This window comes from Oncorhynchus mykiss, chromosome 3 (assembly GCF_013265735.2).
Source record: "Oncorhynchus mykiss isolate Arlee chromosome 3, USDA_OmykA_1.1, whole genome shotgun sequence".
Lineage (NCBI taxonomy): Eukaryota > Metazoa > Chordata > Actinopteri > Salmoniformes > Salmonidae > Oncorhynchus > Oncorhynchus mykiss.
Window position 1 is genome coordinate 51,460,246 of NC_048567.1, and position 10,431 is coordinate 51,470,676.

A 10,431-nucleotide genomic window follows, 5' to 3' on the forward strand; every position below is an offset into this window, starting at 1 on the left:
AGACTTTTGACATCTCGTGGAAGCCTTAGGAAGTGCAACATGACCAAAATCCCACTGTATCTTCAATAGGGAATGAGTTGAAAAACGACCAACCTCAGATTTCCCACTTCCTGGTTGGATTTTTTTCTCATGTTTTTGCCTGCCATATGAGTTCTGTTATACTCACAGATATCATTCAAACAGTTTTAGAAACTTCGGAGTGTTTTCTATCCAAATATACTAATAATATGTATATATTAGCAACTGGGACTGAGTAAGAGGCAGTTTACTCTGGGCACCTTATTCATCCAAGCTACTCAATACTGCCCCTAGCCATAGAATTAGGAGTTAGGTTAAATGGTTCATGTTACGGTTAGGGAAAGGTTTAGCTACACGCTAAGTAGTTGCAAAGTATCTAAAAAGTAATAAGTGGTTGCAAAGTAACTAATTAGAGAAAATGCTAAAGTTGTCTGTGATGAGATTCAAGCAAGCAACCTTTGAGTTGCTAGACGTTCGGGTTATTTGTTGGAAGATACAGTACCTTCAGTCTTATGTGAGCATACCAAATGTAATAACATGTCATTCTAATTTGAGTGTTTAGTATGTTACGTCTAGTCTATGAGAGCAGGCTGAACAGACTGTTTTCAACCTTATTAGGATGGAAGAATACAGTGGGAATTGATTTGAACCAATTTCATTTGTAAAAATAGTATAAGAGGGGACAAAATCACATCACAGTAAATAGAGGATGTGTGAGCGATCGGCATAGGCTGACAAACATAAATTCATTTTTGAGTCCAAGTCCTGTGTCTGAATGCTTCTCACTTATCTTGGCTGTCAAGTAAAGGTCAGAATTGGGGAGAAGTGAGAACGTCAGTAAACAGGTCAGCTTTGTCACCATAGGAATTGCGAACTTTAACATTAAAATAACAAGATGACTAAACTCAGATGGTCATAAAGATTTGGGGAAACTAGGGGTGGTATTGTGTCACAATGGTGGAATGGAAATATGGGTCCTTTGTGATACCAATCAAGCTGTGCTGGTACAGTAGCCTATTACCATATGAGTGCTGTCAAACCTTATTCTCTATGAGTCAACCACAATGGAAAAACCAATGAGAAAGTTTTAGTGACAAAAATTGATTTGATGAGTCTACATGGGTAGTTATTTCTTAAGGGCACAAGTACTGTACTGTCACTTCCTGTTGGAGTGGGTCCCCATCCACCAATTATCCTGGGGCAGTATCTGTATCAAATCACATTATAATAACACAATCACACACACACTGTAGCCTTGGATTTTGAGGAAAACATGGAATCATCAGGATCTTTACCATTTTTATAAAACAGATTCAAGCAATGTGCCCAGAAATCAGTGGTGTTAGGTACTTAAGTAAAAATACTTTAAAGTACTACTTAAGTCATTTTTTGTGGTATCTATACTTTACTTTACTAATGATATTTTTGACAACCTTTACTTTTACTCCACTACATTCCTAAACAAATTAATGTACTTTTTACTCCATACATTTTCCCTGACACCCAAAAGTCAATTTTGAATGCTTAGCAGGACAGGAAAATGATCTAATACACACACTTATCAAGAGAACATCCCCGGTCATCCCTACCGCCACTGATCTGGCAGACTCACTAAACACAAATGCTTCGTTTGTAAATTATGCATTCGTGTTGAAGAGTGTCACTAGCTATCCATAAATTTAAAATCAAGAAAACCATGCCATCTGGTATATAAGGACTTTTAAATGATTTATACTTTAACTTTTGATACAGAAGTATATTTTAGCAATTACATTTACTTTTGATACTTAAGTACATTTATAACCAAATACTTTTAGACTTGTAGTCAGGTAGTATTTTACTGGGTGACTCACTTTTACTTGAGTCATTTTCTTTTAAGGTATCTTTACTTTTACTCAAGTATGACAATTGGGTAATTTTTCTAACACTGCCAGAAAAGTAGGCCTATTAGAAAATGTATGATATCTTTGTCTTATCAGTTTTGAACCATCAGAATGAAGCATAGGCACATTACTTGAAGCTGTTATTGAGGTTCTTTTGAAACGTCTCTTGAAGCCGAAAATACAATTTTAACATTGCATGTGCTTCCCTCTGCTGGATACAACCATAACTGCCTATTGAGTATGAATTCTATTTAAAACTAACTAGTCTACCCTTCTCTGATCCCATCTAAATAAGCAACTGTGCCTCTTGACATGATAAATGCTACAAGTTATGAATTTTTCAGTAAATATTAGGAGTTCAACTGATAACACAGACACACAATCCCTGGCTCATGTGTAAATTGTACATGACACAAATCGATGCTTGTTGTATTTAAAAGTACGTTTAACTGTATCAAAATGTATTTAAAAGACAGTTAGGCCTACTTCGCAAGTGGTAATTCAGATCCCAGTCAGTAACCAGAATAATTGTTGTTAGGTAATAGTCTAGTCTACAGACACATTTTATCTATGTGTTAGGTCAGATGGATCAACTTGCTGGCGAGGAGGATGCTGCTGGTAAACAGGATAATTATCTCACTCTACGTGTAGCTAATAGGACTTATTTCAAGCTTAAGCCAATCAACAACTTGGCATGATGACTAACTCAATTGCATCTTGTGGGCACACACACGCACGCACGCACACTAACACGCACACACACACACACACACACACACACACACACACACACACACACAGACACACACACGCACACACACACACACACACACACACACACACACACACACACACACACACACACACACACACACACACACACACACACACACACACACACACACACAATGTGCCCACTCTGATTATGACTGACTCCAAGGCTTACACATGGCCATATGGGCCCCATGAGAAAAAAATAAGAAACTAGATTTTTATATACAAACATGAGAAGTATGTGTTGTTTGTTTTATGTTCTCTTGTTTTGTATGACATATTTATGTATAAAAGGTTTGTTATTAAAGTTAGCGGCCCTGTTTTCCATGGTCCATTTAAGTTTTCTAAATATTGAAGACGACAAATAAGAAACAAATTGATATGTCAATTGGTTTTAACAAAAGATACGAAAAATATTTATTTATGTTACTTTGAAACTACAAAATTACTTATGGGTTTCCTTACCCTTTAAAAACGATGGACAATGTATGAGAGTAATCCATGCTTTGGTTTTGTTAATCTGACCACTGTTTCAAATGCTAACTTTTAGCATTCGTGGCACAAATCCAATGCAAGTCAATGTTACCTACAGTATATCAGCAATGATGCACTTCATGTAAAAATCATCTATAAGTAACATTGAGTTACACAATACATTTTTAGATACTTTAGGATGATTTGGACATGAGGTGCGAAAATGCTATAGGTACCACTGATTTGCATTTGATTTGTGCCACAAATGCTACATTTGTAATGCTGGCCAGGTAAACAACACCAAAGCATGGATTGCTGTCACACCTAGACTGCTTACAGACTGCTTACATGGATTGCTGTCACACCTAGACTGCTTACAGACTGCTTACATGGATTGCTGTCACACCTAGACTGCTTACAGACTGCTTACATGGATTTCTGTCCATAGACTGCTTACAAGATCAGGAAATCAATACGTAATTTTGTCATTTGGGTTAACTATCCCTTTAACTATAGCCAAGAAGCACAGAAAGCCTAACTAACCCATAGTTAAATTAGTCAAAGGACGCTAAACAGCAGTTCACTGACTTACAGTAGCTACGACATAGTAATATGTTACATTATCAATCACAGTTGGGGTTTAAATTCAAATATACTGAGATATACTTGGTCTTGTACAGCTAATTGATTGCAGTACCCTGATATTATACAAACATGTCCAGTTTTGCCACAGTGTACACAGTATGTAACACTTTGTAAATCCTTTATAATAATAGCACAGACGTCACTCTTTCAAATGCACAATGTTTATTATAACACAATCACGAGGAACTGAAATAGTACTTAGGCAGTCAGATCAACAGTACAAAGTAGATCACAGTCTAAAAACTATATTTTACACACGTTAATCTTTATTTATGTACACATACATATGATTGTATTAAAAGTGGAGAGAGCAGTTGGGATCCTCAGACCTCACAGGTCTGGTCCTCACAGGCTGGTCCTCTGTTTGAGAAGGACTGGAGGACTTGTACTCTGGCTGATCTAGGGACAGTTTTAAGAATGTTTTCTGAACTCTCCATCTTCTATTCTAATATCATTGCCCAAGTCAGGGCCTTTGTTGTTGGGAAAAGCTGCCCCAACGTACTGTATAGTTTCCATCAAATTTTCCCTCTTATCTTGTGATGTCATTCAGACAACCTGAGATGCACTTAGATCCCCACTGAGTGTTTCTGGTTCGGGTTCAGGTGGGTCTCAGCTGCACACTCTGTCTCTCACATCTCTACCATCGCTGTCGCTTGTTTTCTACTGTTGTTCACTTTTCTCTGTTTGCCTTAGAGCTTGTTATTTTGGAATAAACAATGCCTTACCTCTACTGTTGAATGTGCCACTGCCTTCATTGTGCTTGGTTGTAGCCATGTAGGATACAAACTGACAAAGGTTTATTGTACTATACTCTACCGTACTCTGATCCAGGTGCTTTTCTAGCCTTTTCTGAGCATCCAACATGTCTATAAGGTTACGGTGTCTTGTTCTGGGGGGTGGTTTGCCCTTGCCTGTCCTGTGAGGGCTGCTGTCACTGTTAGGCCATCCAACCCTGGCCTGTGCTACACATTCAGCATTTGGTTCGTTGGCAGTACTCTTAAGTCCCAGGCAATGTACAATATTATAAACTTTTGATAGAAGTAGCATGTATAAAAAGACTTCTCTACTAATTCAGTTGTCCGTACTAACTTCCGAGGGGTTCAGCTCCTCTTCTTTCTAGAGATGTAGAAACACAGACACAGGAGAAGAGAAACATTGACACGGGTTTGAGTTATACTTCATCTCCACTAGGTGTCCGTGAGGAAGCATAGCGTAAGCACTGGGTAACGTTCACAAGAGTGAACACACTGAATGTTGCAGACACAACTGTGATGAATAGAGCTGAAATGATTTCTCCCTCTCTGTGTCAGAGAGGCATGTCATATTTCATATCTGAACGCAACCCTGTACTCTACTGTACAGCCAGCTGCTGGATTTGGGGGAGGGGAGGCACAGTACTGCTGTTCGGTTGTAATCATCTCTGCTTTGTTGGACACACACTGAGGAATTACGTCCTCATTCATTCATTCACTCATTCATTCATTCATTCATTCAAACTCTCTGGCTCTCTCTCCACTAACTCCCATGATAAATGGCACCCCATGATAAGAAGTTTTATCGGTCAGAACAAAACTCTTGGCCCTTCTCATAAACCCTAAAATACTTGCTCATCAATCACTGCCAGCCCCAATCCCCAACCCCTGCTCCCCTTCCTAACCTCCATCTGTTGGTGGATCCACTTCAGGGATTGGGTGACGCGGGTGTAGACCCCAGGCTTGTTCCTATCAGCACAGCCCTGGCCCCAGCTAGTGGCCCCCACCAATTTCCACACTGAGTCCTCACATGCCAGAGGTCCCCCGCTGTCTCCCTGGGGGCCACAAACACAACAGTAAAACCCCAGGCTCACACAGAAAGGCCCTAGACACAGCTAATATTTTAACAGCAGGGAAAACATATCAGCACATGTATATTTAACCCATGGAGACTTACACAATCACAAAAGGTATCACTCTATACCAAGGCTCACCACCATCAGCTTACAGTACCTGGCAGGAGTCTGTTCCTCCCTCCAGGTAACCTGCACAGATCATCCCGGGGGAGATGTAGCCCTGGTAGACGCCTGGCGTGCTGCACGCCTTAGAGGAGATGAGCGGGACCCGGGCAGAGAGCAACGAATCACTAGCGTCACCTGGCAAAGAGCAGACTACACTCAGACAAAGTATGCATTTACAAAGAAGAACATTTAAAACTATATGACTCCTAGACTGACTACTAGTGTGAATAGAGAAACAGCATGTGAGATGCTTAACACCCTAGACTCACCCCCATCTGAAGTGGCCCCCCAGCCTGAAATCCAACACATAGTCCCATCCTCAAAGTCCTCCCCAAAGTTAGGTAGGCAGATGGGCTCCACTAGACCTGAAGCAGGAAAGGAGGACAGGTCACAGAAACAAACTACACTTCCCAGAATCACCTGGGTTAAAAATAGTGATAAAGTAAGAGTTCACTGAGACAATCTACAATTGACCTGATTCTTATTCCTGGAGCAAATAACAAATGGCGAGAAAACAACACATTCAATAATTAAAAGTGAGCTAGAGTAGAGATGCAGGACTGCAGGAAAACAAGAGTAGTAGGGGTGTGGGTGAGCCACAAGGCTCACCCACAGACAGACCATACACATAAATTACATTTTGCTGTCAGAGCCCGGGAAACCTGAGAGAGAGACAGCCAGGTGACCAGAGAGAAGACGGGGTGTATCGGGGTGAGAAGAAAGAGTGGACAGTGTGAGAAAATGAGGAATGGAGGGAGATGATTAAGGTGGATAAAACAATAGTTATAGAAACAAAGCATAGGATATACTATGAGCCTCGCACCTGCCTCCATCCCTCCCTCCATTCATAAAGACAAACAGAGGGAGATCAGAGATGTACAGTATGTTAAAAGACAGAGGGGTCCCTACCTACCGTTAAAGGTGAGTGGCTCAGCCAGCTTCATCAGAGCGATGTCATAGTCTAGAGCTTTGGGCCGGTAGCGGCCATGGTAAATAATCTTCTGTACTGCCAGAGCCTGAGCCCCATTCACCGGCTGCTCTGTCAACCCTACATGCACTGCCCACAGTGAGGGGAACGCAAACCTGAGAAAGGAGGAACAGTATGAGATGTGTTGGATTGTGTGTGTGTGTGTGTGTGTGTGTGTGTGTGTGTGTGTGAGTGTGTGTGTGTGTGTGTGTGTGTGTGTGTGTGTGTGTGTGTGTGTGTGTGTTGCATATGATTCTGTGTGTGTGTGTGTTTATTCACTTTCGACTCACCCATACACGCAGTGTGCAGCTGTCAGTATCCAGCTGTCTGCTACGACAGAGCCTCCACACAAGTGTTCACTCTGGAAGTGTAGGCTCACCTGCCAGGGGAACTGGCCCAGTGCTGATACGTTACCCCCAACAATACGACTGCTGAACTGGGGTCTGGAGCCGCACTCTGCAGACACACGTACAGTATGCGCTTACAATACTAGTATTACCTTTGTGTATAGTTTCCCACTTCCTTAAATATCCACTCACCCAGGCATTTGATTGTGGTCACCGTCCCTGAGCTGCATTGAGTCTTACTGGAGAAAGAGAGGAAATGGTGAGCAAGACGAAGAGAGAGCAGAAGACAGAGATGGTCAGAATATTGATTGAAAAATAATTCAGCAGCAGTCCCTATCAACTCTCTTGTTCTGGTGTGGTGACAGTGGGCTACCTGAGGCTGGTGGCGTTGTGAATCTTGATGGCCTGTTGGCCCGACTGGCTCAGGTTGATTGACACCAGGTTATGCTGGAAGTCCTGCTCTATAGCAGAGAGGGGGAGGGAGCGGGACTCCACATACCTGAGGGGTGAATAGAATAAGTTATTGGCAATTAATCAGAAACACCCTCCGAAAATAAATCTATTATCACAAGGCAAGCTCTATCCTGGAACACACAAGCGCAATGAAAAAGAGGGTTCAAGAAGGCCAGTAACGCATATCATGTTAAATACCCCAGTCGTACCTGGAGTAGCCCAGCTGCTTGCAGGCAGAAAGGCCCAGAGCAGAGTTCCAGTCTTCAGAGCAGACAGTCCTCCACACACCTCCACTCAGCACCTGGAGCACTGAACTCTTTCCACTCAAACGCACTGTACAAACAGTCAGGCCGAGAAGGAGACAGAAGCAGAGACATAGGTAGAGAGAGTGAGGAATATAGGATTTTACTGAATGAGTCCCTTGACCAGCTGCGTCTCAATAGTCTAATGTGTGCTTGTCCTTGTGTATGTTGAGATAAAACATTAGCTCTGCTCACCACAGCTAAGCTCGTCCTCCCCATTCTCACAGTCCATCACCCCGTCACACTGCGCTGAGCCACTGATGCAGCGAGAAGACGTACCACAGCGGAACTTACCCACACAGCTAAGACCCACTGTGGAGACATGAAACTCCCCTTAACATGCTGTTGGTTGTAAACTGACACCAGGCAACAACACTTTGTTTCTGTCTTTACGGTGCAACCGGGGTTCCAGGCAATGACTGACTTTAAAGCAGGATGGGACCCAAATTGTATAACTGGATAGGGTGCATTCATTATTTAAAGAGCTGAGGAAAGTGGTACAATTAATTAATTACAAATGGACTATGTTCGTTAGTGCTCACCTCCCAACCCAATGCCCAGCGTGAGAATAACCACCATGAGGACCGATGCTCCGATCAGCAGCTCCATCCTGCGAGCCACCAACCGGCCACACCATGTCTTCTCCTCTGAGGGATCATGACAAAGGAATTTAGAATTTAAAGAGCCTTCCAGGGCCAACCACTACACTCTTAGAGAAAAATGTGTTTAGTATAAACATACAGGGTTCTTCGGTTTGTCCCCATTGGGGAACTCTTTTTGGTGCTGGGTAGAACCCTTTGCAGAGGGTTCTGTCTTAGAACCCTCTATGTAGGGTTCTTCAAAGAACCCCCTGTATATAGTTCTACCTAGATCCCTCTATGTAGGGTTCTGCTTTTAAACCTCTATGAAGGGTTCTACCAATAACCATTTTATCTCTGGAAGGTTCTTCCTAGAACCCTCTATAAACAGTTCTACCACACTTATTAGCCTTTAAAATGTAATTATTTAAGACAATACATTGCATTTAACATAAGGCCTTTCTTTGAGGGCCTAGTTATACCATAACACAGTGGTGTTAGGAATGTCCTGGTTTACAGGCCAAATCAGGCCTGCAAGTCACATTATGCTGGCTTGCAAAGTGATGTGTAATTGGAATCCAGCCAGAGTTAGGATATCCAACAAGTGGAATTGTTAGTCACCCGCAACCTGCATTCAGAATGACTGCCAGTGTACCGAAGATTGAATACTGAGACCAACTCAATCATCTAAACTGGAACAACCAACTCAGTAACAGGTGCAATAAATCCAATGACTGACAGATTGGATTAGTTTAGAAAACGGTATATTAATTGTCTTCGTATAGCATAAAATGTATCAACCAATCAATGTACATGCAAATATAACACAAATATTACAGTAAAACAAACAATTATGAAAATCTCCCTGCAATTGATCATAACGGGAAATGTTATATATGGTTCTATGTAGAACCCTTCTTGCTTTTCAAATAATCCTTCTTGCTTTCCAAAGAATCATCAAAGAACCCTTTCTTCCTAAAACGTTTCTTATGTTTCTAGAGGTTCTAGATAGAACCCTTTGCCTTACAAGAACCCTTGTCTTCCAAAATGGGTTCTTCTGATCAAAATTGTTCTTGGTTGAACACCCTCCGCAAATAACAATTTTGGAACACTTTTTCCATGTTCATTCAAATGTCGGCATAGAATCCTATAACCCACAATGGTGAACTCTTACCTATTACATCTCCCACTCAGCAAATGTACAGGTAAAGGAGTCCCAGTCTCTTACCATTCATGAAAGGCTGGACCTTAGTGACTGGCATGGCTGGACTTGGTGGGGCAGGGGGCGGGGCTTTGGGCTCAGTGGTGGGTTCAGGTTTGGCAGTGTCGGGTAGAGGGGTGTCATTGGGGCTGTCGAGGGGACTGACATTCAATGTGGTCGGGGTATCGACCGTCGGAAGGTCGTCATCAGTCACAGACACCACCTCTATCCTCCATGTGTCTGTCTGCTCGGCCTCAGTGGCCTATGGGATGATATGGATATTGACCCAACGCTTATACTACTCATCGACCAATAGTATAGAGCCACGTGAATAGCTAACATAGACATGTAAGACAAAGCTCTTGACCATGTGGCTTGCTAATATAACTTTAACATAATCGGAAGTAATTTCTGAACATGCATACACACTTAGAAAAAAGGGTTCCAAAAGGGTTCTTCGGCTGTCCCCATAGGATAACTTTTTTTGGTTCCAGCTAGAACCCTCTATGGAAAGGGTTTTACATGGAACTCAAATTGGTTCTACCTGGAACCAAAAAGGGCTCTTCAAAGGGTTCTCCTATGGAGACAGTAGAAGAACCATTTTAGGTTCTAGATATAACCTTTTTTTGTAAGAGTGTAGGACTAAGCTCATTCACTTATCTGAACTGAAGTAGGTAACTATTCACTATACTAACCATGGACACACACAGGCTGGTAAGACTCTTACCGTGACAGTGGCTGTGCTCTCCTCAGCAGCAGGAGCTGCTAGCTCCTCAGTGTTCTCTTGGTCTGCCAT

The 10,431-nt window shown here is 42.1% G+C and overlaps 1 protein-coding gene across 1 annotated transcript; it reads right to left on the reverse strand.

The window, feature by feature from the left end:
* Positions 1-3,965: 3,965 nt before the first annotated feature.
* On the reverse strand, positions 3,966-10,431 carry LOC110504232 (transmembrane protease serine 3-like). The gene is made up of 13 exons (XM_021583046.2): positions 10,363-10,431; positions 9,663-9,897; positions 8,399-8,503; positions 8,052-8,168; positions 7,764-7,887; positions 7,475-7,600; positions 7,294-7,340; positions 7,045-7,210; positions 6,701-6,870; positions 6,057-6,152; positions 5,780-5,922; positions 5,452-5,601; positions 3,966-4,910 (listed from the first exon to the last, which is right to left on the reverse strand). Exons 1-13 carry the CDS (start codon positions 10,429-10,431, stop codon positions 4,866-4,868), a joined length of 1,593 nt encoding a protein of 530 aa, XP_021438721.1. The 3' UTR covers positions 3,966-4,865.

Coding starts and splice junctions, on each gene's coding strand:
- LOC110504232 (XM_021583046.2), bottom strand. CDS start 10,431: ATGGCAGACCAAGAGAACACTGAGGAGCTAGCAGCTCCTGCTGCTGAG. Junction 8,504..9,662: donor GGTCCAGCCTTTCATGAATG/GTAAGAGACTGG, acceptor ATGATCCCTCAG/AGGAGAAGACATGGTGTGGC. Junction 7,888..8,051: donor GGAGGACGAGCTTAGCTGTG/GTGAGCAGAGCT, acceptor CTGTTTGTACAG/TGCGTTTGAGTGGAAAGAGT.